The sequence below is a fragment of the Haemaphysalis longicornis genome, unplaced genomic scaffold (genome assembly GCF_048455015.1).
Source record: "Haemaphysalis longicornis isolate Haplotype H1 unplaced genomic scaffold, Haemaphysalis longicornis Haplotype H1 scaffold_6, whole genome shotgun sequence".
NCBI lineage: Eukaryota > Metazoa > Arthropoda > Arachnida > Ixodida > Ixodidae > Haemaphysalis > Haemaphysalis longicornis.
The window spans coordinates 137,305,699-137,327,355 of NW_027526407.1; the positions used below are offsets into that span (position 1 = coordinate 137,305,699).

The window sequence follows — 21,657 nt, forward strand, 5'->3', positions numbered from 1 at the left end:
AAAGATTTTAAGTAGTGCGCAGCGTTTATACATCCGAAAAAGTATTAGTCTTGTGTCGGCGTTGTGTTTAAAAACTAGTAGATATCTCGCAAAAATTCACTACGGCTAGCAGGAGTAACTGTTCTGACACTGCTAAAGAAGTTATATATGTAAAGATAGAACGAACCTATGGACCGACCTCGAGTAATATTAAGAAGGTTGCTGGTAAGCCTGCCGATAGTTCTTTCTGAAGATAGAATTGGTAGTGACTAAGACCATTCGGACTTTGCTTTAACACACTAAACAACGATCAATCGCCCGGGAACCACGAAGAGGAAGACGCGCTATTAGGTAAAGGGACTCACGCAAGTGGAAAAAAGAATCAGGTACGCAAACATGCAGGCAGAAACCTGCGAATGCTAGTCAGGATGCACGATGATATGTACTGCCTGGACAGGAATAACGTCGTTTCAATGAACACACTTTTCTGCGATGAAAAGAATGGAGAAAAAACTTTAAATGACCCAACTCTTGAATAAATCCCTCAAAGGCTTTGCAGAAATTGAAGACGCAGGTATTGTGCATATAGTTGAGGTTCTTGAGTAGAAAAAAAGCAATAACCATAACGGGTTGTCAGAACAAAGAGAAGAGACGAAAGTTGCTGAAAGCAGCAAAATATATATTCCTTAGTAGGACAAAGCACGATAGTTTTTTACTAGGCATCAGAACCAATCTTACTTCATTATAGCTGATAGAGAAAGTGTAGTGCGTATACCGACGGATAAGCCAACGACGACCACTTGAATCAGTAGTTGGTGCGACGTGAGGAAAAGCCGCAATTATTCTGGTAAATTCTCTCTTAAAGCCTAATGCGGCAGGAATATGCATGTCTGAAAAAAACGCAAGCAGAGGAAATTTGTAAACAGTCAAGACTAACACGAGAACCATTAGTGATGTTTGTGCCTGCAACAAGTGAAACTCTGAAGAAACGTAAAAAAGGCGCGTGAGGGAGAGTTTACTATCAGCAAACATACAATGTATTTATAAAAAATGCAGCTGCTAAAAGTAATAACATGAACAATGGTATTTGGAGAGCAAAAATTATTATGCCGTGGTAGGAGCCAGCAAGGTCAGAACATGCAAAAGTATTAAAAAGTATCTGTTTGGGGAAGGAGTAACAGTCCTTTCGCACGAACTGGACCTAAGCTCTTTGTCCAGTTCATAGAGGTTATGTCCAGTTATGTTCATAGAGATTATGTCCATACCCTGAATATAACCTCTAAAGCTACCTCTATCTCTAAAACGAAATGAATTCAACCAATTAATGCTGCCGGTGGTGATCTGGCTAGCGCCTAAATGAACGGCTAGAAAGCAAACTTCGGTCGCCCAACAGTGCTATCCAGCAAATAATGTTACCAGTAACGCTTAGGGACAGAAAACAAACAACCTGGATTAGAGAGCAAACTGGAATAGAATATATCATAGTTCAAGTTAAGAAAAAGATATTGACTTGCGCTGGCCATGTACCACAAAGACCTGACAAGAGTATGACCACAAGGGTAACAGAATCGACACTTACAGAGGAGAATACAAGGGGAAGGCCATTAACGCAATGGGGAGGCTAAATAAAAAAATCAGTAGGCATAAAATAGACTCGGGCAGCGCGCGACAGATGCCGGTGGAGGTCTATACGGGAGGCTTTCGTCCTCCATTGGACCTAAATAGGCTTTGAATATTATGAAGCGGATCGTGCTTGAAACCTTCCCAGAATATTATATGATGGCCTCGCACGAGTTCAGTGTACGTAACGTTGAAGATGTCCCGCATAATTTCAATCCAGACGTGCGAATACGTCAAATAGTTCAGTAAGCACCAGCCAATGAGTTACATCTCCGATGAAAAAATTTATTTACAAAGCTACTAGTTACCGCCTAAGCGACCCCTCCTGAATGTGAAAGAGAAGAATATGTCTAACTTAACAGCTGATTCTCACCGATACAGTAGTAAAGATAGTGTGGAGTGTAATAAATCGCCTGATAACACTTCTGAAATACAAAAAACATTCATTCTGAGCCCACTGCCTAATACACAGCTGGGGAAAGCAACAAATCTGCGTAATCATCCCGGACTGCTCATGGAAGGAAAGCTAGGCAGGGTAAATTGTCGCACAAACGTCGAAAATGTTCTAATATTAAAAGAATTGTGATTTGAGATATTAAGCATGCCTAATACAGCTTTAGCGTGCCTTTTCGGGGAAAATACTTAAGACTCTTTAGATTTGAGGATGAGTCTCTCACTGAGACTAAACGTACTCCCTGGGGTTTCTTTCAAAACTGAGACTAAGGGGCGTATTCCGAGTCACTCCTCCACTCCATTTGCTCCCTCCACTTTTCTGAGGGGAGGATTCCGCAATGCTTATGCATGGGGAAATCGATTTCAAGGATCTCCTCCACTGGAGGTCAGAGTAGAGGAGGGTTTCAGAATACCAGGGTAAGTGTTTTCGAGAGCGCCCTGCAGATAAACTGCTTTCTAGCAAACGAGAACTCGAGAATGCGTTGCAAGGAGTGGGGCCAACGGATGGGAAAATAGCATACCTACATTAAAGGTCAAGGTTGGTGAGAAAGTTTATAGCTGAATTTATTGGTGGCACATTTATGTCCGCCGGTTTTGTATGCGTGACTTTTAAGGGCCAACCCCGAGGAAATAAAATTAATACCCGAAAGCCGGACCACATGTAACAAAAACACAGCTACTAAATAAAATAACCAAATTCAGCAAATCTTTATGGAAAGAAAAAACAGCGCCATCGCAACGATAGAACTGCTACAGAAAACTGGAAGAGAAATTCATGTCTAAGGGTATGAAATAACGAGACTTGGAATGAAGATTTCGACATTCACGACAAAACGACAGCGATGTTGTGACGACGATAGGTGTTCAATGTGTTGATTTCTAAGTATATAACTGTGCGGGAGACCAGTCTCCAAAAGCCGTATCGTTTGATTTTGGACTATTTGTTTCATCAGCTGGAGAACAAAGCGGTTTTTCTTTACAAACAATGCTTCATGCTTTACGTATTCTCTAACTGCAATCATTCTGACGCACATGAAGGCGTAAATTGACAAAAACGTAAGTACTATAAAGACTTCTTAAATACATAAAACAGCTGTTCCCATAACTTTAGGGAGCTCCCAAATATTTTGAAATATTTCGACGCGAACGCAGTCATTAGCATGTACCATAAAAACCCGCGTATAATACAAGTTTTTTTCCCAATTTTACTATGTAAAATTTGTGCCTCGTATTATATGTGGATCCCGAAGTTTTTAGCCGCAAACTTACACTTTCGGTTTTGGTTTCAGCGGAGGGTGCGCCATCTTGCGATGGCGTTAGCTCGCTGCTGCTTCTCTCAGCCGGCGCCATTTTGATTGTTTTGACCGCGCGAAGGATCGGCACGTTCAGCGCAAGTCTATCACGATGGCGGGTGCACGAAGGCAGTTTTCGGCTGCAATTAAAAGAAAAGTTATTTTATGTGCCGAGACCATTAGAAATTGCGCCGCAGGACGGCAGTTCGGCATCATTGAAGGCAGCATTCGCGGGTGGAGAAAGCAACTGGTGCTTGACTGGATAAAGTCTGTGCGGTGTCGGCGGCCTGGATCACTGTTAGGGGTTCCCGTCAGTGCTCGTGTTGGACGCCTTTCGTTGCCACTTGGCCGATTCCATGAAAAAGTTGTTGCGCGAACCTCGCGCAGCTGCAACCGCTAGACGTTTGCATCAACAAGCCTTTCAAAGACTGCATCAGGTCCTGCTACCAAGACTGGATGAGGTCAGAAGACCCGTAAGTGACAGCTAACGGATGGCTGACGCGGGCTTATCCAGCGGTGCTTTGCGGCTGGATCGCGAATGCGTGGGCCAGCATCTCAGAGGAGCTCGCCAGTCGCTCTTTTAGGAAATGCGGCATCTCGAACGCCCTTGATGGCGCTGAGGGGCACAGAAACATTTCCGACAAGGCGACTTCAGGAGACAGCGGACGCGAACCTGACGATGACTGAACGGACTTCGGGATACAGTGCCAGCGAAAACTGAAAATGACTGAACGGTAACTGCAGTGCAAATAAATGTTTTCTGTGCTCTTTACCTCGCATTATATGCGGATGCAAACTTTTTTCTGATTTTTCTGTCTGATTTTTTCTGATTTTTCTATACGCGGGTTTTTACGGTAGTGTTTTAGACATTCCTAAATGGCTTGCATATTTCTTTAAACATACCGAACATAACTACACTAAAGCCGTTGCCCTGGACTAAAAACAAAATAGTAAACGCTACATTATATCCTGTTAAATCCCGCAAAGCACACAGGCAGCAGATTATTAAGTGGTATCGCATTTAGTGGTGTAAAACGGAGAAAATCGCTCGGAGGATCAATATTATAAAACAATTCCCTGAATGCAAAAATACAATAACCATTCTAGGCGTCCTATATTCAAAGAGTTGCTTATCAGCCCCAACCAGCTGGCTTTCTTTTGAGCAAAGTCAGCATGCTCTGTTTGTAGTGGGCGAGGAGACACCTAGGGCCAAAATGCATAAACCTCACGTCGTCTTTTGAAGTGAAATCCGAAAAGGGTATAAGATATTCGATTGCTCTATATATAACCTCCGTTGCATGAAACATTATCAAGCAGAATACTCCATCGAGGGTCACGAATCTTTTTTAGGTCATCAGTGCTGCCGACAAAAGCTTCAAGAGAGAAATTTGATGCAGCCTCTATGACGTTTAGCAATCCGCCGCTGTCGTCCTTGGCTTCTATGCCACGTGTAGGTTCTTCCAGACGTTTGAAACCTGACCAGGGACTGTTTTTCTAAAACGAGACGAGTCGTTCATCGCCCTGCTTTCGAGGCGTCTCTCTTACTTCCGAAGCGAGAGCTTGACGCGATAAAGCTCTTCCAGATAGATTGCTTGGCTCCGCAAGATATAAGCTAGACGCACTTGGATAGTGAGGGTGCAAAGCATCAAGGCATCCAGTCGTTCTTCGCCTTCGCAACCGGCTTTTCTGGGGACATCTCAATCCAGTTTCATCCTCGGGAATACTTACAGATCTGGTTGGACGGACACAAACCAGGTAAGAGTAAAGCCCTCGGCAGTAATTTAGACGATTTTACCACGCACATTTCAAGTTCATTTCAGCCCCAGTTGTAAGCAGAAATGAGACATTTAGCTCACTACCGAATAGAGAAAAACATGAGATACGAATTTACTGCCGCATTGCAGTACAATAAATTGGTGCGTTCTTAAAATTCTAGAAGTGCTAGACACTATACGGTTATATTGGCTCTAGTTATGTTAAACTAAGGAAGTGTAGAAGGAACACGGTGTGCATTGCAGACTGATGACAATAAAGTTAGGCTAAGGTCGTTCTAAAATATTACAAAACCGCATGGGTACGTCTTCATAGATTTATATCTCCAGAGCCGCTTTTGCTCTAAACGTGCTGTTCAGAGCGATGTATTTTCCGTTTTCTCTGTAACTGAGTGCAGCGTACAACTCGAATATTTTGTCTGATTTTAATCCATTGGTTAATATAGAAAACTGTGTAGCTTTTGCAGAAAATTGAATATAACAAAATATATTTTTCAACGGAAAATTTGTCGCCTGGGAAACATTTTAAAACAAATACAAGACCCCTGTTAAGAGCAGCAATGAAAGCATAGCTGCAAGTGGGACATATATTGGCTAGAAATGCTTTGGATTTTAACAAGAATATAAATGAAGAAAACATTTAGACAGGTTTCCTGTCATTGTGCTACTGCGGGAAAAAAAATTTAGGCAGGCGCCAGTGGTCCCCTCTACATTTTGCTGGACTAGAAGAGATTTAAATTTTGCGGTGTTTTTGCAGATTCTCTTATAATATAAGAGCTCCGCGAGGGTACGCATTCGTGGATTTGATTGCTTTTAGAATGATTTATGCGATCGCATTTCTAGTCCGACAGCTACCAAGGTGTGCCAACCTATGCAGCACGGTAAGGAGCGGCGGGAAGCGATGGTAGGCGTAACTAGGCCGTATTTTTTTATCGTTTAAAACCCTGGTGCCTTTTATTTTAAGATACAGTTCAATTTAAAAAGGCAAAATCTCTGACACCCGAGAGTATTGAGGCAAAAATACGCATAGATTAGAACGGGGAGAGGTGCCCCATAAAAATGTTACGGGAAAAAGTATCATAACAAAGTTGAGAACAAAACTGCGTAAATTTACGCCTGAGACTAGAGTCTAGGGCGCACTATTGCGATTCTTCGCTCTCCCAACCGATTCGTAACTGTAGTTGAATAAATGTGGATCACGTTATCGCATTCTGGTTTTCGTTTTAAAAAGTTGAGCGAAATAAACTCCCGGCACCTACTGAAAAAAAATTAGAAATTCCACCGCAGAATTCAGCAAAGCACATTTACGCTAATTGCGAGCATGTATGGCTGATACCATTGACCTAGTGAACTTGATGTTGACTGAACATCGAAACATGTCCTAAAGAAATGTAAGCAGAGGAGCAAGAAGAGTTCGCGAATGATACATTAACAAATAGGAAAGCACATTTACACTTTTTTTTAGTATTTGATTTTTATTTTCTTGGCGAAACCAAGGGGAGGCTGAGACGAAAGGCAAACGTGGCCTGACAGAGGCCTCAGCCACCCGATATACAGGGTACATAATAACACGTCTGTTCAAAAAGTTAAGCATAGTAGCACAATCGTAACAGAGAAATAGCACAAAGCAAAGTGATTACTACATTTCCTATGTATTATACAAAGCATATCTCTAAAATTCACAGTTTATAATAACAAGGAGGAAAGAACGTGGTCACATTGTAATAACCAGGGCGATTGGCCGAGCCTGTCAATCGCAGAAAGAGGAAAAAGACGACGCAAAGGAAAAATGATTCCGCCAAAATATTCGCCAATGTTCTCATCGTCTTCGTCGTCATCATCATCACCATCATCATCATCATCATCGGATTGGCTGAACCCACCAACAATTTATGTCATTGATAATGTGAAGACAATACGGAGCCAGTTGGCGCGGGCCATTCCAGGGTATTAGGAGAAGACGCCACTGCAGGCACGACTTGGTTAGTGATAATAAAAACATCGTGGTACCTCCTACGCCAGAGTATTTGGAAAACATTCAGCTGGATGCGCGTCGTGGTGACTGTACACGCCTACCCAATAGAACCAGTTAAACATGGTAGCCCACATAAATTGTCGACGCCTAGGATGAGGAGGTGAGGGGAATGCGGTGATGGGAACCAATCTCACTTATGTATTTGAAAATCGCACACAGACGCTTTAGCATTCCGTACGTCGTGAGGAGCGCATGAGTATCGTTTGACTGTGGGGTTTAACGCACCGACGAAACGCAGGCGATGAGGCGCGCCGTAGGGGAGGGCTTCGGATTAATTTTGGCCACCTAGGGATCTTTAACGTGCGCCTAAATCTCGTACGCACAATCTCGTACACAATCTCGTGTCCTGCATTTTAGTTTTGTATTTTTGTAGCAGTGTATTTTGTGCATAACTGAACACAAGTATTGGAGTTTCGAAAGACTTCGAATGTACGGTCAGAGGATTAGAAACAGTATCTTGCACTTTCACCTCAATTTTTAATGAACTCATTGCCGACTGTGTAGAGACGAACCAAATTTCTAGGATGTTTTTCAAGGTGGTGATAAAACATTATCGGTGAACTGGTAGGAAGATTTCGATGTAGCTAATTGTATGCGCAAGTTCGATATTGTTAGAACGCTTGCCTAAAGAACTGCACACGTTCTAACTCATCGAAAGGCCCTATTGTAGTGTACGCGTCAGTATAAAACGAATAAAAAACAGATTCCACTTTCAGTGTGCCTACATAGGTTACGAATTAGGCAATGAGCTCCCACAATAGAAGATTTACCTGTCGGATGCCGTCAATCAGCGGAGCGTGTGTAGTTACTAATACATAATATATTTATGTGTGAATGAAAGCCCCACAAAAAATGCAACATATTATCCATCCGTTCAATGCCTTAATTTGCCGCCCATAAGCAGTTATATCATGCTCCAAGTGGTTCAGGCATGACTTCCGTTTTTGACGGGGCCGCGTACCAAATTCCACTTTCTGTTCCACTCCACGTACGTTTTATTCCCCAATACACTGCTACAGTAACCCTTTCTACTTTTCTGTGCAGTGCCACGCCATCATGAAGCAACTTTTAGCATTAGCCACCGTAATAGCACTGGGGTGTTGCAAACCCTCCTTCGGCCTCTCCGAGAAGGAACAGAAGCTGGTATCAGCGAACAACGACTTCGCTCTACGCCTCCTGAAGGCGCTGCCAAGCAGTCAAACCGAGAACGTCTTCTTCTCACCATACAGTCTTTCCACCGCTCTCGGCATGACCCTTGCTGGCGCACGTGGCACTACTCATCAGGAGATGTCCCAAGTTCTTGGCTACACACAAGCCGGCCTCAATGAGGCTGATATCAAGGAGGCGTTCACCCACCAAAACAACCGCCTCCAAGCTGATGCGGCCAGGGTTGGCCTCGAAGTGGCAAACAGTGCGGCTGTACAACAAGATTTTCAAATTCTCGACACGTACTACGCTCAACTGAACCAAAGCTTTAATGCTCACGTTTTCAACGTGGACTTTGTCCACCAAGGTGCGCAAGCGGTGGGCGCCATCAACGCATGGGTGAAGCAGGCGACGCATGACAAAATTCCGAAGCTGTTCGAGCAGCCCCTCGGTACCGACACGAGGCTAGTTCTGGTAAACGCCATCGTTTACAAGGGCCTGTGGGCAAGCCAGTTTGTGAAAAACGTCACCCACAAAAAGCCTTTCTACAACGGAGGCATTCAGAGCGCTGAGGTGGATATGATGTTCCAGAAACTGAAGACGAACTATGCATTCGACCGGAGTCTTCAGGCGAACGTGGTAGAGTTGCTGTACCGTGGAGGTAACTACAGCATGATCATTCTGCTGCCCTCTCAGAGAACCGGCGTGGAAGCTCTCAAGCAAGCTCTTACCGTTTCCAAGCTGGATTTGGCAACTTCATCGTTTAGGAACGGAACTATCGACTTGTACCTTCCCAAGTAAGTATTTCAAACTGGTTGTCGTTATTAGTATCAATTCTATTTTTACATTTTACTTTATTGTGCCTCTAACGTGCAACGACGTAATCGCTTCGATTCCAACAAAAAACATCTCCCTGGATGTGTATACGATAATAGAACGGACCTCTGTAGAAAAGGTGATGGCAGAAGCATGACGAAAACGTAGCACGTAAAATTGTTTGTCGATTAGCACTAGGCCACCGTAACAATATTGTCAGCGTATCTCCGAGCTTTGGTGCATGTCGCCAAACGACGACAGTCTTCGTCCGGCGGTGCTACACAACTCATCGTATCTATGGCTTGCGTTTTCTTGACCAGTGTTTGCATCTAGACTTGACACTTTAAGACAACTTCCATGGTTGCTGAAGAGTGAAAATCGTGTTATCTGGGGCCATCCTTTCTAGAGCTATGCTAACTCCGCTCACAATGTATGAACTATTGCACCAGTGAGCACATTTTCATGCTGCGTAATATCACCGAGAAAGGAAAAACAAACCACAGGGCGCACCATTGAAGATACTTCTGGCCACATCGGTAGCGCCACCCGGCAATCGCCCTGGAAAACACACGGACGTGCGCATCCGGGGCGACTGCCAGAGGGTTCCACTAGTGCCCGAAGGTATGAGCGGTTGAAAAAACAAAACAGGTTTCTTTCGTTCCTTTTTTTTCAACCAGGCTAACACTAAAACACAAACAAAACTTCACTGTTGAAATTTGTGATTGGACCAAACTGCAGGGAACGAAATGCTTTCTGAAAACAATGCCTTGACGTATAATTCTGCCGAGAGTTTGAGAGTGGAAGCTCTGATGGGAATTCTGTAATGCAGCATGTAACAATTATATTGTTTTCACTGCTGTGAGAAACATTTATCGGACACTTAAAATTCTTCAGTGATGTGAAGGCAAAATACGCTGATTACAAAAACCTTCACTTCTGCATTTGTTTCCGGTACCGTCACATTCACCTCTCATGTGGAACCCATCCGGAAAATTCTTGTTTCGTCCTGTCACTCAACAGGGTTACTGCTGTAGGCACCACGCTTGACTGCGGCTGCTGGTGACCGGGGTGCAAGTTGCGTTTGAACCAAAATAAATTCCTATGTATATTTTATTTACCTATTCTATGATTACAGCGGCCGTAATTTAATGTCATTCGCGTAACCTCAAGCAATTACGGTCACTTTTCAACCTTGACGACATATCTAAGTGTTTCGCCATAAATGTCAAATTTTCGCCTTAGATGAATTTTTCATAGTTGGGTGGGGAATCATCTTTTTTCATTTTTTAAATTTTTTAAGAAAATGAGACGCAAGTAAATTTGTTTTTTCACGCACTTCAACATTTCAAGAAAACCTACATCTCTATCAGTTCCCCGGTGGTGCGGTGGGCGTTTTTTTCTACACTGCCATAGTATTGCATTTGCTATCGCAGAACTCACGAATCAAGGTATTTATCGTAAATGAACACAGAAAATATCAAATATGCAATGACGTTTTCCTCGAATACGACTTCTTTTGCTGTTGTTTTTGCTCCACAATGTCGAAACGTATGAGCATTGCTACCAGATTGAAATGTTTAGAAATGGCATTGCGTATATAAGCGTATCCTTCAAAAACTGTGTTATCCCTAGGCCCGGCGACAAAATTGCGGGTCAGACTGGGTGGCAGACATACAGACGACAAAATTACCACGTCCAAGTAGGCCAAAAAGGACTATTGTTTTTAAAATATAAGCGCATGTCCGTGGCCCTCCCAAGTGGCGTAAAGACTATTTCAATGCGCTGTTTCCACCAATGACACGTGTTGAATACCCGCCTCTTCAACTGGTTGCTTGTCGGCAATCTTGTCCCGCGCAGCAATTTTTGTTCGAAGAGCGATTCTGCGGCGCAGGGAAGACCGCTAGGTGGGGAAGACCGATCCCTCCAAAAAGCACTGGAAACCCCTTATACAAGATATAGCTTCCCTGCTTCTAAGAAATGATCTCCATGAAACAAACTATAGAAATTGTTTAGCGCAGAAAATATTTTTTTTTATTTGCACTAGGGTGGCCTTTCTTGATTTCTGAAGTACACGGCCCACCTGGAAATATTGACATAACAGCTTGTCCCAATCTTTTCTACTTCAATATGCATTCGGCTCTTTTTGATATTTCTGGCTCGGGTATTATAATAACGAAGTGCAATAGCTAGTTTTTTATTTGCTGGGTAATATGTACAACGGTATCACTGGAGTGGACATACCGACGGTGAAACTAGGAATAATACATTCTACTATAAAACACACCTACAATATAAACAAAAAAAGTTTAACAAGGCAAAATAAAATAAAGAGACGTACAACAAACTGTAAATTTTACATTGCAGACTGAAATACTCATATGAAGAGTATGTAGGTATCACCCGGATGTAAGTGTCAATCTTGATATCATAGAAAACAACTTTTAATACAAATCAGTTTTTTTGTGAAGCAGTGTAATATTTAGACGCGTTGGCATCAAATCTGAAGAGAAGGTGGGGTTACAAGAAACGGGGAGCCGATAAGGGTTTTGAACAACAGTGATAAAGTGTAAGAATGAGAACGTTCGTGGTAATTTCTCTGCACATGAAGCAAATTTTCTTGTTCAGTGTTGACAGTTTTTGCAATATGAAGGCATTCTTTGGATTCCCGGTGGCAGCACCACCTTTAAGTAACAGATGAAGCAAGGGTTAGAAAAAAAGAAGCTTTAATTTTTAGAACAAGTCGCACAGCCCGCAGCAGGTATCCAGTTGTCTTAAGGGCTTTCTTATACAGGATATTAGCGTGCTTGGAAGAATGTACTGTATGAGCAAAATGAAGGCCCAGGAATTTATATTGGCTTCGACGACATACCGTGGCGCAACCTACGAATGACATCACTTGTTGGACGCCGGGGCGCGTTGTCGTCTGCTACAACACATTTCCTTTGCGTATGTGACCGCGTGTTTTTTTTTGTGTGTGTGGTCACCCTCTCTCCCTTCCTTGTGGACTTGGTGCAAATTACCCAAAAATGTGGTCTGCCGACCGAATACTCTGGGCCAGCAATCAGCGACTCGCGTTCTCCCGGCGACACCGGCGCGTTTAGGTAGTTGCTACCAACGTGACCCACAGCTCGTACGCAGCAAGTTAACGCAAAGGACGATGCAACTGATGCCGAGACAAGTACGCTGTAAATTCATCATGAAACACCGTGGAGGTGACATGTACGAGACTCTGCGTGCAAGGAAACACCTTGTAACAGAAACGAAAACGGGTCGGTCAAGTGTGATCTCACCGCTCGTACTGCTTGCATTGCCTATTAAATTAATGACTACGTGATAACGGTGATCGAATTGCTTGGCCGCCCTTGCTTAAAAGTCCTGCTATGATCTGAAGTCTAGCTTAATCTGTGCTTATTTCCCCTACAATGTTTTTCTAGTTATGCCGGATTTTAATTGACGATCACTCCATAGCCTGCACTCTGACGGGTGATATGTTTACTTTTCGCGACCACTTGTCCGCAATGTATGAATGGTATGAACGCGAGTTTTGAACGCCTTCGAGCGGGTTTGGACATGGCTATATTTAGTTTTCATTTGGACCTCGGCGTGGTAATTTATAATTGCAATGTGGGTGTTTGTCTGGTCACAGTGAGCCTGCCTTTCTGATGCATCAATTTCGCAACTAGAGACTGCTCACAAAGGGCGGGGCTCTGTACGATGCGAAACACGTCGTGAATTATTTGGGGTAATTGGGAGTTTTAGAATAGGAGAACCGAGCGTTGGGGCCCTGAAGAAGTTAGCGGAACACAAACGCAACACGCGCGCGCGCGACGAAAGGGTCTCCTTTAACTGATCGCCGCCGGCTTCGGACGCACGTAATCGAATGTTGGTAACTTTAGGCCTAGCGTCGCTGTAGATATTTCATCGCAGCTATCGTTACAGTTACAAATGAGAGTGCCTAACGTAACTTTTAACCAAACTGTCACGCCCCTTCTCGTATGTGGAACACTGTATGCTTGCCACGGCCTCGACAGATTCTTGCCACCCTTCGGCCACTAGCTACACCGCGCGTGTACGGGCCGGTGGTGCCGGGACCGACCTCTACGGCCGGTCGGCTAAATCGCGGCAGATATTTCAGCATCGCTTTGAAAACCACAGCTCATGAGACTACCTAGCACAATTTTTCACCACACTAACGTTCACTTTCCCCAAACTGGAACTTCTTTTTCAAGACTTGCATCATTTTAAAAAGCGGCGTCAAGTTGTTGGTGCCGTGACCTGCGCGGTTCGAGCCACTCAGTCGGCCGTGCGGGCAGGCACGGCGGGTGTGTGTCCGGAGCGTTTCTGCGAGCACTAGGCGCTAGTGCAGTGCACGGGCCCAGGCCAGCCGAAAAGCCCAAGCCCAACCCGGCCCGCGGCCCGGGCTCGGGCCGGGTAGCACGTATTTTCTCGGGCCCGCGCCGGGCTCGGGCTTGAACAAAAATTTTGTCGGGCCGTGCCGGTCCGATCCGGCCCGGGCAGTTCCTGAGGCCCGGCTATCCTGTGCCGAAAATTCTAAATCTTTGGCCAAGGAAAGTTTTCTTGTTGATATTTCAGGTAAAGCGAAAACAAAAAAGGAAGTGCTAATTCACTGCCGTGGCATTAAAAGATATGATAAAGAGACGACTGCACTAAGAAATCCTTTGCATCAATAAAAGAAACGTCTTGATTCCACCAACTTAGTGGGAGAGAGCAGGCCAGAAAACGATGGCACTCCAGGCACAGACTACAACATGATTCTATTTTCTCTCTCCTTTTCGAACTAAAAAAAAGCAGAACAAATGTGACCAGGATTTTGCAGTATGTGCAGAGATCGTAGTACCGATTTTCTAAGCAGAGCCAATGATTTTTTTCCGCAAGAATTTTTTAGAGCGATGACTAAAGACAAAAAGAACAGAAGCGCAGAAAAAATCATGCTGCCAACGTAACTAAAGGGAAAAGAGAAAAATCGAATGGTGAAACCGGACGCATCGTCTGATGAAATTCCAGCAAGGATTGAAAGAATGAAAGCAGCAATATCTGTTGAAGAATTGCAATAGTAAAAAATCCACTTACTTGGAATAGTTTAAAGTATCGTCGGGTGTGCCATGATTTCGAAGACTGGCAAATGAAGTTAAACGACTACAGAAAATACAGCTTCTAAGCGAGGATAAGTTGTACAAAGTTCGGTTTAAGTTTAAAGGAAATTTTAATCTAAAATAATTGTATTCGCTTGTGCTTGCGCTTTTTAGGTTAACAGCAAACGTCTTCAAGTTCATGTTAATATCCTGTCGGACTAGCGATTATATTTAACAACACTTTGGCGGGCTCGGGCCTGACTCGAGCTCATAATTTAGAAGTTTGTCGGACTCAGGCCGGGCGCGGGCTCAGAATTTAAAAAATTCGTTCGGCATGGGCCGGGCTCGGGCTCAATTTTTATAGATTTTTCGGGCCCGGGCCCGGACTGGGCCGTGTCTCTTTCGAGTGGGGTGGAAATCTGGCCTAGAAATTGCGGTTCGTGCACTGCCCCACTAGACACTTCATGATTTCCTGCTTTATACGTTTCTTACAATCAAGGGGAATCTAGAAACTTCGCTTAGCGATCGTCGTAGTCTACATTGTTGGTCGGGGAAACAAGCCGCAGCTTACGCTTCGGTCGCATATGTTATACAACACCACGCTCAAGTTGTTTGCGGAGAATTTACATCAGCTGATACGGTTATAAAGTCTCTATGAGGTCAAACTGCAGGTGACGCACTGAGAATTACCTTCAAACGACGGTATCTAACACGAAAATACTTTTACAACGCGCTTCCAAAGCGAAGTGTCACGTGCTGCAAGCCAACTATGCAGCAACATATTAACCGTGATCCTACTAGTGACGACAAAACAATCGCAGCGCGGGCCTTACCAGTGGTGGGCCGCGCAAGCAATTCTATTTATTCTGTTTTTGTAGAATTCGATATTAAACTTAATAACTGCGTTACGCTCCCTTTTTTTATATCCTACCAAAACAACGCGCTACACGGCATCTATTTGTGGTGAATTATGTAAGGAAGATGATTTTCAATGCGAACCTTTTCTGTAATCTAGGAATTTCTTTTCGTACATAAGGCAATCAAGCGGAATGACAAAATCTAAGGATTTTCATGCAACGGAAACAACATTACATGGTCTCCTGTTCTGCCTACGCTTAGTGATAACAAAAACTACGACACAGACAAAAACTTATTGATTGTAAAATACAAGGCTCCAAAATTTGTTATACGTTTAGCGCAAGAACGAATACTCAGAATGGGGTTTTCAAACACTTTTTACAGAGAAGCGCCAATAGCAGGAGACTTAAACTGTGCCCCGCAAGTTTGCAGTACTTTTGCGAATACTGGCACCAGGCCAATAGCAGGAGACTTAAACTGTGCCCCGCAAGTTTGCAGTACTTTTGCGAATACTGGCACCAGGCTTATTAAATCTAAAATCTCCGCATGGCTGCCTTCGCAAGAATTGTCTATTTGAGACGCTGTGCAGGTCGTTAAATCCTGAAGCTTACTGCTTTTGAACTTCTCCTTGGCGCATGGGGTCACTGACGGAGTAATGACATATGTTCTGGGTGTTTCCAAAACCTCCGAGAGGGGCCTAGAAAAACCTACTTTAACGGCCTGAAAATACTCATGTCCAGTGAGAATTTTCCGCAATTTGTATTAGCTGCTTGTCGGAAAAGTTATCGAGCATTTATAACGGCTCGTTTCAAATCCTTTTTGCGAATTTCGGCGCCAGCAGGATCTGTTAGAAAGAAGTACTCGTACCAATGTCAGTGGCTAAGCGTTTGAATCACAATGCCATTGTTTACGTTCGAAAGTTTGCTCGAAATGGCAAAGATTCAGAGAAATATAAATAGATTTGCGCCCTCCCCTTGCTTTCTGATGAACAGGCTGCTTTGGTAGTAGATAAATAATAAATGCGAACAAATATCTATGAAACAGTTTAAATCGAATGTCGCGATGAATGTTCCATAAGTTCAGTCGTATAATTACAAACAAGCACTCATGTATTGCATGAATCAGAACAACTGAACACCACAACATAGTCTTATTGGAGAAAGCCTCTAACAATTCGAGGGAACAATTCATTGTAGAGTTTAACGCGCCGACGCAACGCAGGCGATGGGGCGCGCCGAAGTGGAGGGCTCCGGGTTAATTTTTACCACTTGGGGATCCTTAACGCGCGCCGAAATCTCGAACACACTGGCGTGTTTACTTTTCGCCTTCATCAGAAAAGCGGCCGCCGCGGCCAGGAATCGAACCCGCGTCCTCGTAGAGGGAACAATTCCGAACCTTGGAACTACTATCAAAAGATGTTCATGTTCTACAAAGACAAAAAGAGAAGCGAATTCATCGTGTAGGACAATCGATTATTACCAGCAGCATATTTCGTGTTTGAGACGAGGAGGCAATGAAAATATCGGACGTAAATATAACAACGAAACATTTAAATATGCCTTCATAAGTTATTTGATCGTTGGAAATTATTGACCGAATAACACCACACGAATGAAAGCTATACTCAGCTTAGATCTCTAGGGCGATTTCTAAAATGTAGCTCACAATAGCATGCCATAAAACCTAGTAGCAACCTATTGCGGCCGACGAACATACAACTACATATGAGAGTTTGGCGAAGATCTCCCAGCAACAATATCTGGCACACAAGGGATCCGCTTCTTTCCCGATATTCAGTCACATAGCACTGAGCCGTGTTCCCTCTCTCCTCTATGCCATACTGGAAATCAGCACGCGCTGTACGCAGATGATATTACCACCGCGGCAACCAGGGGTTAAGAAAAAACATGCAAGACTCGTTACAAGGAGCACCGAACGCCACCCAACCGTATGGAAGTGCAGGGGGACGAGCCTGCACACCACAAAATTAGGTGCTGCTCATAGTCGTAACATACCGACAAAAAAGCGACCAATTGCTCGACATCATGGTCACTGGCGAGTGGGCAGCCTATGGTTGCAAAGCCCCAACTGTGCGCAGGATAACGAAAGAGTGTACAATAACCTTCGTTGTAAGCACTTGCCCATGGGGCAACCCAAAAAAGATTCTGGCTTACTCGCAATGAACATGGCGAAATAAGGCACCAGGGTGTATTCCCCTGACCACCAATAACATCCTGCACCCAAGCCAACACATTCCCCCAGTCCGCCTGATGTGAACATCTGGGCTTGCGTCTCTCTATCGCAATGACCGTCATTTATGCGATTCCCCGAGACCCCATCCTCCGAAAAGCAGTGGAAGCCCGACACAACTGCGACAAAAAATAAAGGAACCCAAACACTTACACAGATTAATAGAACATTGAAGACTGGACAATTTCTTAACTTCACGCGAAAATCAACCGCGAAGAAGCCTGTCTGTAGCGCCAGCTTTAAACGCTTTCTCTAGCGTCTCACTATAGAACACCTTCTATCCTACCACGTATCTAGGCCGATAGACATCCTGTGGAGGAAAGACAAAGCTTTGTCACTTCTTATACCCCAAGAATACCCCAAACACCAGGCTCTGTCTCTCTAACGCAACCCCACTACCTGGAGACGTGAACCCGATCTTTCGCGCGCAGCCCTGAATTACCAGCGCAAACTGATCTACCGGGCAATACCGAATGCCGCAGCAAATTAGGTGCTCGACGGAGGGAACCACCCTCTGAGAGCTGAAGACTCCACTTACTAAAGTTTTCCACCACAACTTGCCATATAGTGACCTTTTCCAGGGGTAAAAATATGTAAATGTGATATAACCTGTGAGTGACATGAACAAAATTTGCTGAGCACGATCTTTTCAAATCTGGACTAAGAAAACCAAGTGCAACAAATGCTTCCCATCACTTTTTTAATGTGACGTCGAGGTTGATTGTTGGATGTAACAAGAAACATATAGTTTGTATTGAATCTTTTCGCGCAGGTTTGAGCTGGACAAGAAAAACGACCTCAAGGACAACTTGACATACCTAGGTCTGCGTCAAATGTTTGGAAATGCGGACCTTTCGGGGATGACTGGTAATCGACAGCTGGTCGTGTCCGACGTAGTACAGCGGGCTGTCGTCAAGGTCGATGAAGAGGGAACAGAAGCCGCCGCTGCCACTGCTGTCGTTGTTGGCATCCGTACAAGCACCAGAATCCCCGTAGTGAAAGTAGACCATCCGTTCCTCTTCTTCATTAGGAACCGAACTACAAAGGAAATTTTCTTCGCTGGACAGGTTAACAAGCTTTAGGTAAAATAACTCTCAATGACGCTGTGCACTATAATGGAAGGAAGAACATTCGTGAATAAAAAGTGTTTTGTTCAATTTCCAGTGCGAATTTTTGTTAGAAACTAAAGGATTTGCAGTTAATCTCAAGAAACACGAGGAGCAATACCTGGAAAAACTCCGATTTTCAAAATAACAAAACGCTCGCAAAACAAATATTTAAAATACTTTTATGATCGCTGTTAAAAATCAATTTTAGCGCTAATGTTTAGCTACCTTTTTGTCGCAACGTTAGGTAGGTTCAATTATTTTGTCTGCTCCTGTAACTGGTTGGGACGTACGGAAACAGTGTTGCCGCTTTTACCTGATTGTATTTGCCGAAGCTACGACTCAGGGATGAGCAGTGCCAGAGTAAAGGGATCAAAAACAATTTCCATCAAGTCTCGGTAATGTCGCCCGTGCGTCAAAATCTCGGTACACGGTATTGTTTGCCTATATGTGCAAGGCCACTGACCAATCCCCGGAAGAGCTGACAAACTCGGCGCCCTTAATCGCATTTACTTGTTTCGGAAAATGAGAATATGCCCCTAAGACGACGCCTACGGGGCGCTGAGGCTGGAACAAAGAGCTCAGAGAATCAAGTTATCCAATAGTCAGATAGTCTGACTAGCCGATTTAACACATTAGTTTGGGCTAAAGTTGTTTCTCGCCGTGGGCCGTGAGCGCGTGCGATATGGGCTGGCGTGGGAAGGGGGGTTGCAGCTCGGGCTGTTGCGTAATTGTATTACATTGGCCTTGACTAAATGACACCTACAAAGGCACGTTCCACTTCAGCTCTCAGGTTCCCATGCTTTCACTCATGAAAATCGCAGGTACAGAGCTCATTATTTCAGACAGAAAGCGTAAACGGCCGCGATTTTTCCACGGCCACACGATAATCGAAGTCTTACGTAAGTGCCTTATCTTCAAAGCGCACGTATCGAGTTATCCCACCGTTAAGGCTGGCGAGAAAACCGTAGTCATTGAAACCAGTGAAAAGTATTTAAAGTGGTAGAAATGAATACTAATAATCATATTTTTATTCCTGCTTAGATCGGGTGGAGCCAGGCGTAGAGCGCTGCAAAATGCGCTCATGACAATGTAGCCGATACCCAAACCTTAGAGACACCCGACGAGTTTACGTAGCCGTTAGTGCATCTAAGAACCAAACACATCTGTTTAGACTTCCTTTCACTGCTTATATCCGCTGACAACAACATTTAAACATTGAAAGCACCAAAGCAAACACGACAAAAACAATGAAAGGCGCCGACTTATTCCAGTAACGAGGGGAGCTCCGAGTGGTGGCGCCACCCGTTTAGCTGTCCGGTCCCTGTAGTGAAGAAAGTGCGGCACAGCTAATTTGCGATTAATAATAAATCTACCCGTGTCTTGGCAGTTTTTACTCCTGATCACCAATACTGCACGAAAACAGCAACCTGGGGAACAGCAGGAGAAGGCGGGTCATTTGGTGAACTTGAATTACTATTGCAAGGCACAACATAAATAAAGATAACACTGCGGACTTTTCCAATACTGCAATGGATAATTTCAAATTAGAATGCCGTTTCATTATTCCGCACACCTAGGGTGGGACACACACATAGTTAACCTTTTTAATAAACTGTCCTCAGCCACCGGACTACTATCGCGATGCCGGGATTTCCTTCCTGCACAGGTCAAACTGCAAATTTACAATGCATTATTTGCATCGCATGTTAACTATTGTAGTCTTGTGTGGGCTACGACAACTAAAACAAATGAAATAAAAATTCTCAGGTTGCAAAACAGAATGATTCGAAATATCGCCAGTATTCCGTATTTGGCATCAACACAAAATGCTTTCCCAAAATACAACATTATCAAAGTAAACCACTTGTACAGGTTTCGTATTTTAAGTGCATTTGTTTCTGCATCAAACGCACTAAAAAGCGTTTTATGATCACTCTCATCCCTTACAGCAAGGGATGCCGATTCACGCACGCGCAGCACAGAACAATGGGTAGTGCCGCGGGTCTGCACTAATTATAAATATCAGGCTCTGCACTTCAACATTCCCACCATTCTAAATGAACATAGTCATACACATTGCTTTTCCCGCCAACAGTTGCGGCAATACTTCGTAAACTTGTAGTTTCCATCACTGTTACAATCATTGCTGGCGTTTTGTATTTATGTCCTATTGCTGTTGTTTCGTGTCTTCCTGTGTATAGAACTGTCTTTTTGTGTTAATTTGTACGAATTGCGAATTTTGAAACCATATTTCTTGTATAACTTTTCGAATTCAGCTTATCGTGAACTACGTACGAAGGATGTACTCTTTCAATTGCTTTCGTTATGAGTGATTTCTTTTTCTTTTAAGGAACCCTGCCAAGTGAGGGTTTCCGGGCCACTGTCAAGCTGTTTTAGCAGCTTTTAGATGGGACGACCTTCAAGTTTCTTCTGGAAAAATAAAGGTTATCTTATCTTATCTTATCTTATTAATACATAGAAGGTAAGGCAGATACTGTGTGGTAGATTTAGATCGCCAGGTTTTGTTTCTTTCTCCTTGTGAATGGCACCCATTCAACGGATTCCTGCAAAGAGACTTTTGTTTTGCTTGTGGAAATAATAGCCGGCACGATACGAAAAACGCAGGCGAACTTCTGAGCATATAACTGCATGCGTATCATGCTGTGTGCAGTGTAAAATGTTACGCAGCCGGTTAAAACTACCTATATATACCGCATCACAGCATAAGTATAGTGGACTACGTACCAATTTCATGGACGGCTGCAGCCATTTATACATTCCTATGAAGGACTTAAAATTGTGCACGTACTATGCCTCAGCGAGATGATGCCTGAGCGTTGAACGAAACCCGCCGTTTCTGTGGCACTTAGTGAACCACGTGCACATCATGTAATAGCCTCAACAACTATTTCGTTATGAAGGTGCTCACAAAATCACCACAAATGCTTCAGCACTATAGCAGGTATGGCTTCGCACAAAACGACTGAGGGGAAACGGAAGACCTATGTTTAGTCCTCGAATTCGTCATTGTTGATTTTGTACTGCACGCGTCAAATTAGCAAAATACCATGGTCACGAAAGCGGTTTGCCCACCGCAGACAACGTGTTTGCCTTTCGGCGCCCTAAACAACTTGTTATGGTTACGTCTGTAGGACATTTGTAGGTTTATGGACTTTCAAAAACAGCTGCGGCTTGGTGCAGTACTGGAACGACAACAAGAGCTAACCGTGGAAA

At 43.9% G+C, this 21,657-nt stretch overlaps 1 protein-coding gene across 1 annotated transcript; it reads left to right on the forward strand.

Moving 5' to 3' along the window:
* The first annotated feature begins 4,942 nt into the window (after window positions 1–4,942).
* On the forward strand, window positions 4,943–20,881 carry LOC144141146 (iripin-2-like). Its single transcript, XM_077672691.1, has 3 exons — window positions 4,943–5,099; window positions 8,196–9,094; window positions 18,087–20,881. Exons 2-3 carry the CDS (start codon window positions 8,208–8,210, stop codon window positions 18,394–18,396), a joined length of 1,197 nt encoding a protein of 398 aa, XP_077528817.1. The 5' UTR covers window positions 4,943–5,099; window positions 8,196–8,207; the 3' UTR covers window positions 18,397–20,881.
* The last annotated feature ends 776 nt before the right edge of the window (window positions 20,882–21,657 follow it).

Coding starts and splice junctions, on each gene's coding strand:
- LOC144141146 (XM_077672691.1), top strand. CDS start 8,208: ATGAAGCAACTTTTAGCATTAGCCACCGTAATAGCACTGGGGTGTTGC. Junction 9,095..18,086: donor ATCGACTTGTACCTTCCCAA/GTAAGTATTTCA, acceptor CTTTTCGCGCAG/GTTTGAGCTGGACAAGAAAA.